This window comes from Panthera pardus, unplaced genomic scaffold, assembly GCF_024362965.1.
Source record: "Panthera pardus isolate Hobbes unplaced genomic scaffold, ASM2436296v1 HiC_scaffold_12, whole genome shotgun sequence".
Lineage (NCBI taxonomy): Eukaryota > Metazoa > Chordata > Mammalia > Carnivora > Felidae > Panthera > Panthera pardus.
In genome coordinates, this window is record NW_026526677.1 from 110,971,166 (window position 1) to 110,989,916 (window position 18,751).

Below are 18,751 nucleotides of genomic sequence, written 5' to 3' on the forward strand. Positions count from 1 at the left end.
TGGAGAGGCACGGCCTGCGTTTATTTGATTACCAGGGGACTAATTCCATAAGCTTATCTGCACAAGGAGGCAATGCACTGATAATGATGGTGATGATGCCTGCTGATGCTGATGGAACCCTCACGACGTACCAGGAACTGTCAGAAGCATTTTACATGTTTGGATACTCTGATAACCTGTATCTTACGAATGAGGAAACCAAGGCACACAGAGATTAAATCATCTAGTCACACAGCTAGGAAGTGGCCGAATCAGGTGACTTCATAGCTTGTGCAGTTAAAAACACTAACAACACAACACTCAGGAAATGGAGTTTCTGGTTAATTGAGTTTTCTGATTAACAGGTAAGCCAAAACTCTTTTTTTTTAAAGTTCTGGAAAAAGTTTCTAAATTAATGTTTTTCTTTTTACCTGTTTTCTGAATAGGATTTCATTTTCATATCAATCTTGTAACGTCTTACAAGGTTCACTGTTCCATTTAAGAAGTAAAATGCATTTGCCATGTTCCTAGAAAATTATATTGTGTTTTGGATTAAAACCTATTATGGGTGTGATTTAACACTTTGTGCTAAAGGCTGAGTTTGGGGGTGGGGCCGGATGAAGATTCTGGTAAACTGGGGTGCTTGGTTAATTTGGCCCCAATCTAGGTTTTACCACCTATACCCTCCCACCCCCGTTTATGATGATTACAAAACCCACGTCAGATTGCCTGATGAGCTGTGAACTCCAGAAGCCACAGCTCACTGGTCTTTGTAAGACCGTATTTACCAGGGTGTCTGACTCAGAGCAGGTGCTCTGTAAAGTTGCTATATTTATTTTGAATCGAGAGCAAGCTTTTTTGTTTAACTGATACTATAAGAGTTTTGAGGTCCCAGGCTGCTCACCAAGGCCGTTTTCACACCTGCACAGGTGCATGTAGGAGCCTATGCTGCACTTCGAGAATGGGGTTCTCTGGGAAGAGGAGGACTTCATGCTGAAAAGGGCAGGAACACAAAAGCAGAGTTTCCTTCCAGGGTCTTTGAGAAGGGACGACCTGGAGGTCCTGCTTTCCCGTTCCCCCTTAACTTTCCCTCTTGCCATTTTATTCCTTGTGCATTCACTCTCGGAGCCTGGTTTTAGAGAGTATGAGTAGGTTGGAACTGTGAAGTCGAGAAATTTATTATGAGCCAAACTTAAAGGTCAGCTGGTGGAATTGTGGACACTGACCAAGGCGTTCATTATTGGGGGATCCCTGGTTTTTGTCTGCCACAAGTTTTTTTTTTTTTTTTTGCTTATGAATTTATATTTTTAGTAATAATCCCTTTATTGTTGGCATTGGCCTCTATGGTTATGGTGAAGGGGGGAACACCACTTATGACAAACTTTAAAGTCAGGAATGGGCTACAGCGTTCAAAGCGCCACATTAAAAATGGGTACCGTGTGATCTAACACAATTACTAAGAAAGACATCACTTGGTAATCACATTTACAAGATGATTTTTAGAGGAATATCCACATCCACGACTTAACCTATTTTTATATACACAGAGGAGAGATCAAGGCATAAAACAAACAGAAAAAGTCAGTAACTTTATAGATCATGAATGATGACAGGCGTTGCCAAAATTTTCAACTAGAACCAGGGTTAAACAACTCACCTTAAAATTGGATTCAAATTCTAGGTATGGTTTGTGCTCAGACTGAACCATATCAGATTAACTGAAGAGGAAAATGAGTTTTAGACATTGCAATGTTATTTTTAAATTGGTTCATTGTTAATTAGCAAACTTCTGTCATTTTATTCACAAGAATAAGGATGAATTTCTTATAATCATTAAAAACAGACCCCACTGCAATAATCAGTAAATTTTCCAACAAATGCATTAGCATCCCCCAAATTGTGCCTTTCTAACTTTTTTTTTTTTTTTTTAAGATGCAGGACTTTTTTTTTCTTATTTCTTTTCTTAAATTTTTACCTTTCCATGTGAAGCCTCTGGGTTGAGGCTGCGGGATCAGGACTTCATGCTCTGGGAAGGGCCATCAGGTGAGTGGGGAGGCTAATTATTTCGCAGCCATGGGGTGTGAGTACAAGGTGCCACAGAGACTCTAAACGGTCCCGGGTGTGGGTTCTATTAAATGCTAAGTTCCTTGAGACAAAAGACAGTGCCAATTCTCTCTCTTCCCCAGAGCTACTGGCACATGGCCCCGTGAAAGCAGAAGGTTAATAATTTGCTCCTTAATGGAAGGCTGGAGATGTCCTCCGTGGTTATAATCCTGCAAATGACAGGTGGGTCACTTGTCTCCTCCAAGGGGGGTGGTCCCCCCTCCAAGGGGGGTGGTCTAAGCTTTTCCTCCTTCAGGTGAACCACTTCTAGAAAACCAAGTTTTCTCCTATCAAGAGCCTGTATTTGAAAATCCGAGAAGCGTGGATTCCGCCTACCTGTGCTGAGCCCTCTGAATGGGCACATTCCCTCCTGCACTCAAGGGGCCTCATTTACTTGTCGCTTCTGCTTTGGCTCGGCATGCAGCCCATGCAGCCCAGGCTTCGGAACCAGCTTGACTCCCCACCTGGGCACTTCTCCTCCTTATTCTGCCTCCTCTGAGGAAGACTGGGCTACACGGGAGGAACGAGGTCACTTTGAAAAGGAAACCGGTCACCAGGAGAAGGTACAAAACAAAAACGAAAAAGCAGCTGTCTCCTGGTCATTTGCTCTGGCCTAAGTTAGGTCAGGGGTGTTTAAAAAATCACGTTACATTTCAAGGTCAGAGTAGGGCGTTATTAACATTGAGACTGTAACCCCCTACTCGCTGGGTGATAAACGTATCAGTATATAGCCTGCTGCGAATGTTTTTAGGGTGAGAACAAAATTCCTGAGGGAAAACAAAACAAACTGTGACAGCATTTGGGGGGAACGTTTTATGTTAATTTTTACAACACTTTGGTAAGATTTGAAGTGACGTTTTAGAATATCACTTTGCAGTTCCTGTATGGTGAAAGTAATGTATTGCCTACCTGTGGGAACAGCAGTGTGCTTTTGGAAACTAAAAGGTTAGATTTATATGTATTTTTTGACAACAAACATTTATTTAATGTCCACTGTATACCAAACAATCTGTGGTATACAAACATTAAAATCCAACTGAGCTCTCCAAACTCTTATTTCAATAAATGGACGTAACTTTTACTAAATGGATTTTCCCATTATGCACGCGTTTCTGTTCTGCTTATTTTTCTCTGGAAAGACTTTTTCATGGACACTAAAATAGGACTTTGTTATTCATTTTTGTAGAAAGTTTTACTTGTGAAGCAGTGTGATACTTCTATTGGAGAGTTAAAAACAACAAAAAACTAAACCTTTGGGAGCAAAATTTTTCTGATGGACTAGAATATCTTTGCTTTTTATTTTTGGTGCTATCAGATTACATTTTCTTACACTTCTAATTTGCAAGGAAAGATAGTTCTTTGTGCAACTTGAAATAATTTCCTCTGCATATATGTATTCATTTACTTAGGTTTTTATGGAAGCTATCAAGTTGGGGCTCGAAAATATAAAAAGAGTTGATGTTCCTTGAGTAAACATATGGCATGGAGGAATCTTACAGGGTAACCATCCCAGAGATGCCCCCAGGATTCTCCTACCTTTCTGCTCTTTCTCTCCGGAAGGATTCTTTCCCTGGACCAGGAAATGGGTATTCAAGGCTGGGTCCAGATGCCTCTCTGTGGCTAGAATAGTCACTTGACAAAGTTTAATCTCCCTCTTCCTGCTAGAGGGTTGGGGATTAGATGGGCAGAGACAAAGGAGCTAGATTTCAAAGTCTTTTCTGATCCAGAAAGAGGGGGAAGTTAGCGGCATTGGCAGAGAATGAGGTTACTAGCCATCCCAGCAGGCACTCTCTGAAAACAGAGCATTGTTCTAGGGGTTGGGTGGCCAATCGAGGGAATTTATACCCTAGTCAGGAAACAAGACAAGCAAGACTTCCCGTTTTGGGCAATTCTCTAGATTTTAAAAGAAAGACAAGAGTGCGTACTTTAAAATTTTCGAGATTCTTACGTGCCAATTGAAAGTATGTAAGAAGAGAAAATTCAGTCAGAATATTCCCAACTCTGGATTGGTTTCTTTAAGTCAATACATAGTGAAGAAGGTTCTGGCACACGAGTTGATCATTTCTGCTGCTGGCATACCTTTTTTCTCTTTAGACACCGCTTAGGAAAGAAAGCTGGAAATATGCCACGGAGGTAGTGAAGACAGAACTGAGTGGGACTTGTTTTTATAGCCTGATCATTTCGTAATTTCATCTACTTACGGGAGGCCAAAAATGTCGAGTTCACATGCCTATCCTTGATTTTTTATGTACCTTGATATTTAATGGAAACATGAGGGTTCTGGGTGGAGCAATGACCTCCTGGAAAGTATTCTATGGAGTCAAGCTATTGCTATTACTTACACACGCTTTGTAGAAGGTCTAGTCTTTCAGTGGCGAAGGAAGCACACAGGCTTACCCTCTGTGTTCGCCCTGCTCCCTTCACTAAATTGCCCTTTACAAGACTTGATCCCTCCCTGCTTTGTAAGATGAGGTGCACAGGACTACAGCGTCTGCTCCATAACCTCTCTGAAGCCAGAGCCGTGTGGTGACTATTTCGGTTAGGCTGCTGAGCGTGTCCCCAAATTGGTCCCAGTTGCAAATATTTTTGCTTTGACAGTAATTGCATACTTAGGTTTCAAAGGGACTTGACTCGCCATTTCTGGCCGTGTCCAGAGACCCAAACCCTGTCTCCCAGCAGATGCACCTGTTACTGTACATACTGTTTACCCGCTTGTGGTGACATTGAGGCTGACCTTGGAGTCACCGCCCCCGCTGCCACACTCTCCTTTGTCGTACCACCATTTGTTTTTCAATTTGTCCAACAGGCCTTGTTCATTCAGTTTTAAAACTGCCAGGTTAACAGCATTTCTTGAAACGATAAAAGATATTTTGTAAGAAACTGCACAGCTGTTAAGATGTTAGCAGGAATGAGGACGTAAGCTCTTTTATAAGCTTCTCCCAGACGCTAAATAAACCTCTCATTTTGCCATCTTGCACCCCCCCTTCCACTGGAGTCCAAACCAAGGGCGATTGTAACTAATTTCAGAGGGGATCAAACATGTGCTGTTCAAGCTCAGACTTCATTTGTTGTCAGACCAGCGACAAGAGGTTTCTTTTTCGTTTTCTTTTGCGAAACAGCAATAAACTTGAATTTACTAGTAACTGAGAAAGAATGGTGTCTAAAATTCCTCTGCCTCTAAGAAGGCCAACAACCAAAAAGAGACTGAAATGAAAATTCATCCCCAGAAAGAGAAACATCACAGCATGAACAGATCAAAATGGCAGCCACTGATTTTTGTGAACTGATGTCCTGACAACCAAGAAAATGGCTTAATTATTATTCCCTTTATAGTCTGTGTGAGCTTAGTTTGTTCTATTCATTGGCCCCTGAATCTAGGATTTGCATGTTACCTGGGCTACAAGTCAGGGGATATTCAAGAGAAAGGTAGCAGGAGACCTTTGGGAAAAGATCTTACATTTGAATTTTGTGCTGATTCTTAAAGGCTTTGGATGCTCTTTAGAAACCAGGATCCCACAGCCAATTTGACTGTTGACATTAAGTAATGAAACCCCAGGAAGTCCTCCTGCATGTGATGTGGACTTTGCACACAAACACTTGAGATTCGACTGCCCCTGTGGGTATCTCTATTGGGGAATGAGGGAGCAGATTGAAAAGATTCTCCAAAGGGATTACAGATGTGTCACGGACTTTTGGTTCCCAGGTACTTGGTTTCTTACTTGCTTTCAAGTTATAGTTTTTAAATGAGACATTATCTCTTTCAAGAGGTTTTCCCAGCATTTAATGACATTTCTGTTAAAGCAAAAGAGTGGCTTTATAGACTGAGCATTTGGGTTATGCTCTTTGATGAATGCTGAGTTTGGGGATTACTTAATACCAGATGAATTACAAACAAAAAAAACCAACCGCATATTAATGAACAGCACTTGAAAATTGATTTGCAAGTGAAATATCGGTTTGTGGACTAGTATAAAGTATCATGTATTTCACCACTATCAGCCTATTGAAGTGTTTGTTTTCTTAAAAAGGGTTTATAATATTTCACGTAAACAATGTTCATTTTCCAGGGTTGGGACAACTGACCCACTTGGAGAATAAACATTTCCCGTGAGTAAACTATACACTTTGAGGGTACTACTAACTTCGTGAGAGGGAGACTGCCATTTACAAAATGCAAAGTAAATAATCAGCTGTTCCCACATTCCCCAGTAAGTGCCACACTACTGGTGTAAAATAATTAATACACTTCCTAAAGTGGACACTGTCAGGTGGTTGGTTTAATCACCAAATAGACCAGACTGAAATTTAAGAAGGAATGAATATTCAGTGAAGAAAGAGAGACCTATTAAAAAATTTGGCGGGGGGGAGAAAGTAATTTTAATTTATTTTGTGTCTACAACAAATTAAGTTTGTCTTCCAATGATTTAAACTGAACTACTAAACTTTTTTGTTTTGGAGAAAATTATTTTTATAATCCACTTTATTTTACTCTTAAACACTCATATCATATTCATTTTATTGAAGTCATATCCCCATAATTTTATATGTTGGTTTAGACCATTCCTTTGATAAAACTGAAGTCATTTCATGAGAGGGTTATTTAACAGGGTTATATTAGCCATATCCAAAGACAGTTCCACAGCACAGGAGAAAACAAAAAGCAAAATAAAGGAATGGATAAGGAAAAAAAGCTTCACGTTGAGAAAACTGTCTGGAATAAAGTTTTCCACAAAATTATTCTATGACATTGTCTTTCTAATATCATCTAATAGGCCATGTAAAACCAGTTTAGTTTCACACTGCTATCCGTATGTGTGTGTATGTACATCTGTATTTGGTTAATGTAATACAGGTGACCAGTAGGTAAGTCACTGCCCAGTTCACAGCCGATCCACATGTTTTCCTCCCAGAAACATGTGGTCCCTTGACAAAGTCCACTTAACACTATGATATGTAAATTTACTTATCTTTAATGATGCATAGAAGGTAACTTATAATTAATATTCAGAAAGAAGTCTTTATGGATGATTCAAGATTGCTTTGCATATTCGAACTGCCTGTGTTCTACAAGTGTCTGACTACAGATGCAATTTCTTCGTATAACCACATAGGTCTAGCAGCCTCCTTAGATTGTCATTTAAACTGCAGCATTCACCACATATGTAAGGACCGTTTGAATATCTGTCCTACCTCATTTATGGAACACATTGCCTTTACACATTATTAATAATGAGCATCATCAAATGACTTAAAAAATACATAAAATGACGTCACTCATTGGTGCTAGAATAGATTTAAAAGTTTTTTTTTTTTTTTTTTTTTTTTATCTTGGCAAGAGAAAAGGGAACCCTGAAGGAGTAATTGTAAGCAACCTTAAGGAAATCCTAAGTAGTGGGATGAATGAGCGACTGAGAAAGCAGATCCTTGTGGCAGCATGTTTTATGGTTGCTTTGCCACCGCCTTCATACCTTTCGGACACAGATTTGAAAATCAATGTCAGAAACGTATATTAATGATATGGGATATTCTTGTCCTGATTAAACTTCAGAGAAGCTGAAATAGTGGTCTGTCAAGAAGATAAGACATAAAAGAAAAAGGTTGTGGGCTATTCCTTACATTAATGATTCCTTTGATTCTGTAAAATGCAGCTTTTACATGTAAACTCAAATAAATGGATTGTTTCCATTTAAAAGAAGAAACAGTAAGTGACCACATTCTTGCTGGATGTGTAAACCACAATCCATAGCCCAGGTGTGTTGGCAATGACCTGTTTATAGACTGAAGTAGGACTCAGGCAACTGACTTCTTGCCTTTGCCTTGAGTACCTCAGGGGAATTCTACATAAGAAAAACCCTTCTCCAAACAGCCTGTTTAATAAGAGTGAGATGATGGGGGACTTGATGCAGGGAGGAATGAAAATGCTCATGTAGCCAAACTCTAGGACCTCAGGAAAACTTCCCAAGGTTTTCACTCCTGAAATTTCCTTCAGTTGAGCTGCAGATTATGAAAACCCTCAGCTCACTGCCCTAGCATCTGGGACCCATTTTTGTTCATCAGACTCTCACGGAAACACCACACACAACAAAAGCTTTGCAACAGGAACCGACAAACCCAAACCTCTCCTGTCTAGTAATATTGGGAAAATTCATCCAGGGAACAGTAGGATTTTCCTGTTAAAAGCACGCTTAATTCAGGCTAAGACATCTATCTCTCACTGCACCCTTCCATAAATAATCTATCATTAAATTCTACAGGTTTGGATATGCTTTTATGCTTAATTTATGCGTTACTCATTACATTTACTTCTGGACCGTATTTGTTACAATTTTTCTGTCAGTGAGGTTTCAAAATTTACATCTGACAAAATATTTACCTAATAAGAACAATTTTAAAGTTTAAGTTTAGGAAAGTATTTTTTATGATTTCCTGGATATAAGAATACTACTGTAAAGGACTGATATGTAAGCCCTAGACTTAGTCAATATCTGTACACAGGATATTTAAGGCATAAGCAGTTTGTAGAATAAACAGTTGGCAACCTCATATTTAATTTGGTTAAAACAAACTCAATCCCATTTTACTTAATAGGATGGATATTTCCTTGTCGGTGATGAGATCAATGATGTATGGACAGTCTATTTGTCTAACCTGCTGTGTAATTTTGCTGGTGTTTCATTATTCTTATAGGAAAGGATCTATTAATGATACACACATGAGAAAGTCCTGTCACCTTTAGGCTTGTGCTCTCTTAACCAGAATGCTCTCTTCATACCAACCTCTCTCTCTCTTTCTCTATGTTTTGACATTTTATTTTTAAGTAATCTCTACACCCAATGTGGGACTTGAACTTACAATCCTGAGACCAAGAGTCACACACTCCACCGAATGAGCTGCCAGGGGCCCCTAAACTCTCTACCAAATTTAAATATCAGGTGTTCAAATGTCCAAAATATTTACCTGAATGATGCTAGGACACAGTTTTCATAGTCAGTCACCACAAATCTTAATATACTTTAAAAAAACTAAAAATCATGTAAATCCATAAGAAATTATGTAAACAGATAAGAAAATCCCTTTAAAATCAGCAAAATCCCTTTAAAATCATTGGTAGATGATTTATGCAGAAAGACATATAAACCATACAAAAATAATTCAACTTAACCTGGAATTAAGCTGATGTGAATTCAGACAATTCTTTGCTAATTCAATTCTTGGCCACTCATGTCAGGAAAGATAAAAGTAAAGATGATGTTCAGTATAGTCAGGGATTTTATAAGCTGTGCGTCCTAAACCACTGATGAGAGAATTTAAAAACTAAGAGGGAAATAAGATGGTTTTATACAATAAAAGCTTGAACACAATTCCTGTTCTTGGAAATTATTGATAATGTTGATAATAACATTAATTGATTAATATTAATGTAATTGGTTAATAAGAATTCTCCTTTGAGGTATCAATTCTAGTAAGTTTATCAACAATGCTGATAAAGGGGCTGAATAAATCTCATAGTATATTTCTGTAGCAAAACATTGAAAGCAATGTACATGCCCAAGAGGAGGGGAGGATTAAGTAGATTTGGGGGTATAACGGTGATTCTCAAGCTTGATCTGGGTATAGAAACACTACTACAAATACAGATGATCAGGCCTGACATTGTGGTATCAGATTCCTCTGAATTGGGGCGGGGGGGGGGGGGGGCAGCGTATCTACATTTTTACAAAGCTCCTGAGATGATGGTGGTATTTATTCATAAGCACCAATCGGTCTTATGACTGAATGTTTTACAACCATTAAAAGTTTTTAACAACACGGAAAAATAATTACAGTATAATGTTAAGTGAAAAAAGAAATTTGTATGTTCACTATGACTTTAAGAATAAAATATATATATATATTTTTTTTTTTTTTTAACATTTTTTTATTTATTTTTGAGACAGAGAGAGAGCATGAACGGGGGAGGGCCAGAGAGAGAGGGAGACACAGAATCTGAAACAGGCTCCAGGCTCTGAGCTGTCAGCACAGAGCCCGACGCGGGGCTCGAACTCACGGACCGCGAGATCATGACCTGAGCCGAAGTCGGCCGCTTAACCGACTGAGCCACCCAGGCGCCCCTATATATATATTTTTTTATAGAGAGAGGCATTAATAGAAAAATATTAGAAAAAATACAACAAAGAGCTATCTCTGGATGTAGGGATTATGGTCAATTTGGATTGCATTTTGCTTTTTATCCTTCCCCACCCACCCCCCATTTTCTACAATAAAGTGATACTTTATTAATCAGTAAAAACAAACAAAAAAACCTTCTCGATTATTTTACAATGTTATATTATTTTATAATCTAATGTCTACAAGAATTGTTTTATGCAAACCAAAATATACATTCTATTTTGGGTCCAAAAACAACAGAAATGGGGAAATGGTGGACTTCAGGAGTTATTATTAAGGACATCAGAAAAACACTCATTGCTCCTGATGCTGTGGTTTGCTTTGGTCCACTTGGTTCTGTCCTCTAGCCACAGGCTGGAGGGGGTCTGATGCACTTGGCTTCCACCAAGATTCTGTCTCATCTGAGGAGAAGGGGTCAGGCTGAGAAGTATGAGTAATGCATGGATTAGCGGGCCCACCCCCTCAGATAGGATCTGCAGGAGGTTAATAGAACTCTCTGTGGTCTGCAGAGACTGCTGTCTCACACACATATCTGCAGAGACAAGGTGAGCTTTTCCCCTTAGGCTTCATTAAAAAGATGTCACTTGAGTACACTGGCATCCTGCTAAGTGGGCCATTAAAAAAATACGGATTATACTTCTGTTTTTAGTAAAAGAGTTTTCATGGCTGGCAACTACGTTTTCCCCCAAACAAGTATAGTAGAGATTCTAAGAACAAAGTCCTTTTCATTTTATGGAGGTTTTTTTTTCTTAAATGAAATTAAAAAAAAAAATCTTTCAACACAGCACATATTTACTGTATCTCTTTCTTAAAATTAAACTAAAATTCTAGATTGGAAAGCTCATTGGATTTAAGCTTTGTTATGCAGCAGATAAATATATGCAGAAACATTTCCAGGGCGACTCTACTAAGAAAAGAGTAATTTCATGAAAAATGAGTAACAATCAACTCTGCACTGGGGTGCCTGGGTGGCTCAGTCAGGTGAGCATTCGACTTCAGCTCAGGTCATGATCTCACGGTTCATGGGTTCGAGCCCCGCATCAGGCTCTGTGCTGACAGCTCAGAGCCTGGAGCCTGCTTCTGATTCTGTGTCTCCCTCTCTCTCTGACCCTCCCCTGTTCATGCTCTGTCTCTCTCTCTCTCAAAAATAAATACCCTTAAAAAAAAATGAAATAAGACTCTGCGTAGACTTTTGGTTCCGTTATTTAAATGATGGTGGCAATGCCACTGTTGTCACTGTTGTCACAAGGGTGACATACAGCAAAGTCTATCCCATAGAATAAGATGAGATAGGTAGAGAGGAGCACATATCATATGGGATTTTACTTTTGGGGTGTAATTAGCGACATCCCCTCACTTAACGGGGTTGGGGAAAAATCAGCCACAAAACTGAGAAGTTACAACAACAACTCCAGAACTTTGTATAAAGTCATTGAAAGAACTATGCTATCAACGAAGAAAACAGAATAAGTAAATAAAAATCAATAGGTTGTCAGATGATGAGGAGGTAAGAACTAAGTATGTCTGCTTCTCAGGAAAGGCACTGGTGTCCACAATTCTACCCTTTCTCAGCTGTTGAAGGGCTGAAGAGCAACCAGGTCTTAGCATTATCAATGCTCCACTAAGTTTTCAATTTAACTTGTAGCTGCTATTACCATTCTTTCCAAACCACTCCTTCCCATAAACAAGCACATGGCTCTTTTAGCTTCACTGGATTTGTGCACTTATTTCCAAAGGTAGAATTTGGGCTGAATTGCTCTGCATATATATGCAAATGTTTTTAGAAAAGATAGTAAGTTCTCATCCCACTTTGCTCACACACTGACAGGTAAGATTTGCTAAAATGGCACCAACCAACTCATAATTTAATCTCAAAATTGGGAGGGAACATTTTTTTAAGTGGAAAGACAACTGAGACCTAACATGATGTATCATTAACATTTGGACACCACTTTGGTAAGGAAGGATTTATTGTCCTTGTGTTGGATTTTGTATGACACATACGCGGTTAACTTATGTATACAGTCTTCTGACATTTCACACTCCAAGTGAGTCAAAGACAACTAAATAAATTGAGTAGATACTGCGTTAGATTCCAGAAATTGTCTCTAAATTGTGTGTTCTTTGGAATTTGCATGACTAATTTCTATTTCAGGACTGGGTCTGAGGAACGTGATTCGTTCAAGACACGTTGTGATTTTTGTGAGGATGCCTGCCAGTAACTTAGAGCACTAGCTAGAGATTATGATAAATGAAAATTTTAATTCTATTTTTGGTGTTAAATTTTTAAAAATGTAATCGTTACAAATATTTCATGTGGTTTAGTTTCATGATTTTGTCAATTTTAGGTCACAGAGTAGAACTTTCTATCTTCCTCTGGGTCAGGGACCTCTTTTAGAAGTCTGTGCAGGCTATGGATACTTTCTCAGGACAAATGAACAAACATACAAAATCAGAGACTGGGGATCCACAAACCTTGGAAAGGCAATCATGAACACAGATAAGAAGTATCTGTTCCAGATTCGAATAGCACTTATTGTACATTAATTGACTACTTTCAAGTATGTCTATGAAGGGAAGGGGAATAAAAATATTTCCATGACCGATGGTTGCTCCAGAATTTTCATAGAGAGGAGGTTTTAGACTGTGATTTGGTGGGAAGGAACTTCCACCATACTAGCCTGAATTTGGAATCATTCTGCAAGCACTTCATGTGTGGGGCTTCATAAAGACTATGTTATATTTATATATATATATATATATATGTTATATTATATATACATAACATATATAAGTATATTACTAAAAATTAAAAATACAAACTGTTGAAAGATACTTCTGGTTACCCTTCCATGATATGGAGAAAATGCTAATTATTCATAGCAAATAATGTAACTTTTATTTGTGGTGGTCTTGGGGTGCTGTTGGAGAGGATATGGGCTAAGTTCCGCACCCCAAGCCACCCTGTTTCTGTTATCATTATCTGTGATTGAATCATACAAAAGAGGGCTTTGTTTCAAGAGGAGACCATAGCTACCTGCAGACTGTGAAGTGCTTTGGGTTGTCTCCGAATATCATTCACTTGTTTAGGTGTGATTATTATTAAAGTAAAATTTCAAAAATGGGAGAGCTGGTGGCTGTCACCATTCGCCATGTGCGAGCTGTTCAGCAGTACTTGGCTTTTCACACAGATGCCTTGCGTGGCCCACAATTTGCTGTGTGGCCTCTGCTTCATCCCTGACTTTGGGTTCTTTCATCTCTTAGACCACCCTCCTTATTCTCTTTAGATGATTTCCAGAATTCTAAACAATCGCATTTCCCTTTTCTTGCCTTCGCTGATTTTTCAAAACTTCCAGCAATTACTTTAAAGCACTAGAATCCTAGAAGTTTTGTTTTTTTTTTTGGGGGGGTGTCAAAAAAAATTAAGAGGTTGTCTCAAACCTTCTCATCTTACAGTTGTGGTCAGTGGGGTCTAATGAAAGTTAGGTGAGTTGCTCACCAAGGCCCAGCTGGGATGCAGGTCTCCTGTCTCCTGGTCCAGTGCTCTTTCCCACAGTACAAGGATAACTTTCCTTCTGTTGGTAGCCGTTCCTGTGTAGCTAAACTATTTATTCATCCCTATTGTGGTTCTCCAAGGGAAATTTTCTTTTTCCTGTTTGTCAGGCTTCCTGGGGGTGATCCTTGGTGGAGCCTTGACTGATATATTTGCTACAACTTCTGTCCCGTCTGGCTAAGTATTTTTGGAGCTGAGATAAAGCTTCAAAAGCATGAGGTCTTATTAACTGAAATTGATCCTTCCTAAATATGCAAGAAGGAAGAAGAGTAGATGACCTTCTTTAAAAAGCCGTACCCATAACCTTTACGTAAAATCACTTGATTTGATTAGATGGTAACACTTTTTCTCTCTTAAGGATGGAATAAGACGGGTCTAGTTCGATACATACTAGGTTCCTAGTGATTTAAGTTCTGATCTTTCAGGACAGGTGATGTTGGATCCCAACGACAGCATCATAAAGAAACTGTTTCACAGAAGATGGAGAAGTGTAAAAACAATGAATAGCGAAGCTCCATCACAGAAACTCAATCTCCTCTTTGAATTTTCATTTCCTCTCCTTTCTTACAGCTAATTATCCATTAAGAACTTTTTTTTTCCTGAAAAGGTGTCTCCCAAATTTATATTTTCATTCTTATTATACTGTTATTACCTCAGGGAAAGCCTTTATTACCTGAAACAAGATCCACAGATTGTCTCAGTCTGTTCTGAGCTACCCAGACTCAGAACGGCCATGCTTCTCTGCTTATTCACTGTGCTTTGTCAAAAACCCTTACTGACTCATGACTGCCTCCAAGGATACTATTCTATTTTTTTTTTCTGACATTCAAGGCTTCCTAACAATTCAGCTTATATATACCTTTAAAGTATAATTTAATTATATTTGATTGGGCCAGACTCTGTCCCAAGTTCTCCATATTTTCCCCGAATCCTTATTGAATCCACATGGCTAGTAACTGGTGTAGGCGGGATTAGAACCTGGATCCTTCTAACACAGAAGCCTGGTCTCTTAACGACCCTTATAGACCTTCTCTGCCTCCAGCCAGGCTAGTTTCCTGAAAGTCCCCCAAATATTTTACTCACAGTTGATTCCAATCTCATGACAGAACCTTCACCAGACACTTCTTTTCTCCCCCCACCCCAGCTTTTCTAAAGTCCTTACCATTTTCCAGTCATCACTCCTAGACTTATTCATTCAACTAATATTTATCACCTAGTACACCTGAACCTTTATGAGGTCTATCCCAGATACTCTGGACTCTATCTCCAAGTTTTCTATTATCTGGAGCACTCACACTTGCTCTGAGTCATACATTACTTTACCGTGTTATCTTGGCACAGTTTTTCTCCATGGAGGACAGTGACTGTGGGACTTTATACCATGTTGACCCCCAAGGCAGGGCAAGAACCACAGTGGGTGTAATCCCTACACTCAGGGATTAATTTAAGGTGCTAGTTTTCAAGCAGCCTGTTCAAATGAAAGAAGACTGTGCTGAACCATAAAAGGGAGTTCCTTTGACCATGATACCTAATGGATTTGGGAAAGACGTGGTATGGCGAGGGTTTTAAAACAAAACAGATAAAGCAAAAGGCTCCCGAACTGTCTGCTAAATATTGGCAAAAGGGACATAAAAATTACACTAGCTATTTTTATGAATAATGGCAAACAATTTTGTCCATCATATAAACAAAATTATCTAAGGTAATATTTCAGTGACATTAAAGATTGTTAAAATGAAGGCGTTACCAGCTCGATTTGTGTAGCTGGGCAAGGAAAAAATACTAAATGATAAAATCAAATAGAAGCTTGTTGTGAATATGAAGCGAAATCAGACATTTCCAATGAAACTCTAAGATAAAAATCCCAGATAATGGCATTTTTGTAATTCAGTACTAATCTATTTAAGTGTAGCAAATAAAACATGTCACTTTTAGAAAATTCTTCTGTTGCTAAACATACTACTGAGAACAGAATAATTCAGTAATTTATTTTAAGAATTACATTTGTCATCAACAGATTATCAAATGCCAACTCTATGGTTTAACTTGATTAAGATTTATTTTACTGTGTATTTATTTAAGTATGTATTTGATTCACTAAATATGTCTAGTAAACCTTTACCTACAAATATTTTAACTTTCCCACCAACCTCTTAAAAGAAAAAAAATTTTCAAATTTTCTTTCATTTACAGTGCCAGATTCCTTCACGACAGACTATTATTTAGTTAGAAGTTGAAATATATAGCTTGAAATGTCTTGTAATCACTCTTGTTTCATCTACCCTAACTTTTGGCTTGGATTTTGGTTAAGTGGGAAAAGAGCATAACCAGAAAAAGGGGACTGACAAAAACAGGTCTTGGACAAGAAGGGATTCTAAGGTAATGAGCACTGGAGGGGACGCTGTGTGAACCTGCCATTGAAAGGCAGGTGCTTTGGGGTGCCTGGGTGGCTTGGTCGATTAAGCGTCCTACTTCGGCTCAGGTCATGATCTCACGGTCTGTGAGTTTGAGCTCCGCGTTGGGCTCTGTGCTGACTGCTCAGAGCCTGGAGCCTGTTTCGGATTCTGTGTCTCCCTCTCTCTCTGCCCCTCCCCTGTTCACGCTCTGTCTCTCTCTGTCTCAAAAATAAATAAAAACGTTAAAAAAAAAATTAAAAAAAAAAAAAAAGGCAGGTGCTTTTTCTGTTATACTCTAACAATAGCCCAACCCTGCGAATTCTAAGCCTCCGTGTCTTTAAAAATTTTAAGTTGATGCCATTCTAAGTGAAAACACAAAGCTGCTTATCTTTGAGAGCAACAGGGCTCACAACCAGATTTCAAAACAGAAAGGTATCCTCTGGTTTACTTGTATTAAACAATTTAAGCGGGAAAACACCAAAAAGTTTAAATTCTTCAGATAGTTTCGCCTACATTTGCCTCTAGTGGTGTTCACACTAGACCACAGCACGTGGCCTTTTGGTTACTTGCTCCTCAGCAGAAGTACTTGGGTAACTTCTTAAGCTACCATTTCCGTTCGCTATTTTTAATGTACCTAAGAAATTGCATGTAATTGATAGGAGATCAATACTATTCTGTTTACAAAGCAACAAGACACAACAAAACAATAACGGTGATTCATCTCCAGGGCAGTTTGCCTAAAAGAATCACCACAGAACCAGCACCAATGCTTTCCCCGAATGGGCTTACCGTGGAGCATTTCATAAAATTCAAATTATACAACAAATACGCCTGACATAACTAGTGTCAGCGTGGATATCAAATTCTAATGCATAACTGGTCCACTAAATGATATTGTAACAATATGGTAATATTCCTTCTTTGTGTCACGGCTTAGGCAAGCCATACATCGGGCATCTTAAAATTCAGGAATGAATAATGTGCCTCAAATATACCCTGTGCTTTTCCTTAGGGGAGTCAGTGAGCGGAAAAGTAAAAACTAGGTTCTATCTGACGTCTGACGACAAAATGAAATATCTGCAGAAAGTCGAGGGCTTAGGTTTCTGTATCTGGTGACCACTGCGATGTTGTCGGCTACAAAAATAGTTTGCGTTAAATCAAGTTAAAATCAAGTTGCTATTTCACATGTGCCTTCTCACGGACGTTCCTAATCACATGACTACTGAGGTTCCTGCTCAGAAGAAAACAATCTCTAACAAAAATATACCCGTCTGAAGTGATTTTCTTTCATTAAAACACCCCGACGATCCAAGTTGAAGCTGATGCGAAGCTTCTGAACCCTCTTGTAAGGAAACAGCCAGAACTGTTTCTGAATGACAACTATCTGTTGGCAACAAATCGCCTGAATTCTCATTCTTCCTGCATTTCCTCTCCTTTCTGAGCTCCCTTTCTTCTCGAGCCTCAGGTATGTCCATTGTCTGATCCTCAAGCTTCCCTAAAATCTACTGGAGTCACACAAGAGAGGGCCAGGAAGACAGAAGCTGTCCTTTCATGAGCCCAAAGTTCTACCTTTCTTCCAATATCTCAAATTCTGGATGTATTTAAATTCTCTCACTTGTTTCTCGCCTTGGATTTCTTCCCCCCTGGAAGGACCAAGGTGAAAACAGTACCAAAGACAAGGAATACTGATGATTTCCAAGGACAGCAACATAGAACGTGAGAGATAACAATGGAAACCACTTAGAAGTGATACCCAAGGCCCAAAAGTCTCTAGAAGCATGAAGAAACACTGCTCAAGACAATATCAGCTCCCCTTCCTCATTTTTCTATCCAGTTTTCATATGGTACCTTAAACATCTCATTAAATCTACACTGCCTGCACACCCAAAATCTAGCCTGAGCCAATTCCAAATTATATACCATCTAAATTCTATCAGCTGCTTATTTTAATAAAAAATTCTTAAGAATACTATTTTTTCTATAGAAATCCTTTGGATTTTCATTTCGATATTTTTGTAACCCCATTACTCATGACGGCTTGATGAACAGTTACTATCTGTATTCTACACGTAGAGAAATGAACAGCCGATGGTAACTTCCTAAGGCCTATGCAAGAGATTGATCCTTAGTGGAAGACTAGCACTGATACTTGATGATGATGAAAAACATAAATGCATTCGCGTATAACTAGATATGACTAGTTTTCCCTTCTATCCCACATTTGTAAGGGGATGTTCAAGTGACTGTTATGCACAGGTGGCAAGCTGATTTCCTAATGCGTGGGTTAAAAAATATAAATGTATAAAGAAAAAGGGATTGAAAAACAGGTGGGGGAGGGGTTTCCTTCAAATGGATGGAACCCATTCTTTTGAAAGAAAACTCCCCTCTTACCTTGGTCCTGGAGCTGGTTAGTTCTCCTCTGTCCTCCTCCTAGGGGAGAAATACCCAAAGTTAAACAATAATAGAACATGGTCTTGTATTACAGTCAAGTTCAGTTCTGGCCAACCCTTTCCTCAGGTCTCACAAGACACTACCAACTGTCTGATATACT

At 38.9% G+C, this 18,751-nt stretch overlaps 1 protein-coding gene across 10 annotated transcripts in view; it reads right to left on the reverse strand.

The window, feature by feature from the left end:
• The window catches only part of GRIA4 (glutamate ionotropic receptor AMPA type subunit 4), a 396,312-nt gene that overhangs the window by 10,432 nt on the left and 367,129 nt on the right, over positions 1 to 18,751 (reverse strand). For 3 of the 10 annotated variants that reach the window (XR_008421331.1, XM_053900548.1, XM_053900550.1), the window contains exon 15: positions 4,817 to 4,931. The exons of 3 other annotated variants lie outside the window; for them this stretch is intronic. Coding sequence is in view for 6 of the 7 variants with exons in the window: in XM_053900548.1 (XP_053756523.1) it covers positions 4,817 to 4,931 (115 nt within the window). In the remaining variant the exon portion in view is untranslated. Of the gene's footprint in view, positions 1 to 4,816; positions 4,932 to 18,591; positions 18,631 to 18,751 lie in introns of those variants that run through there. 4 more of the 10 variants (XM_053900554.1, XM_053900555.1, XM_053900553.1 and 1 more) reach the window with 2 other exon arrangements.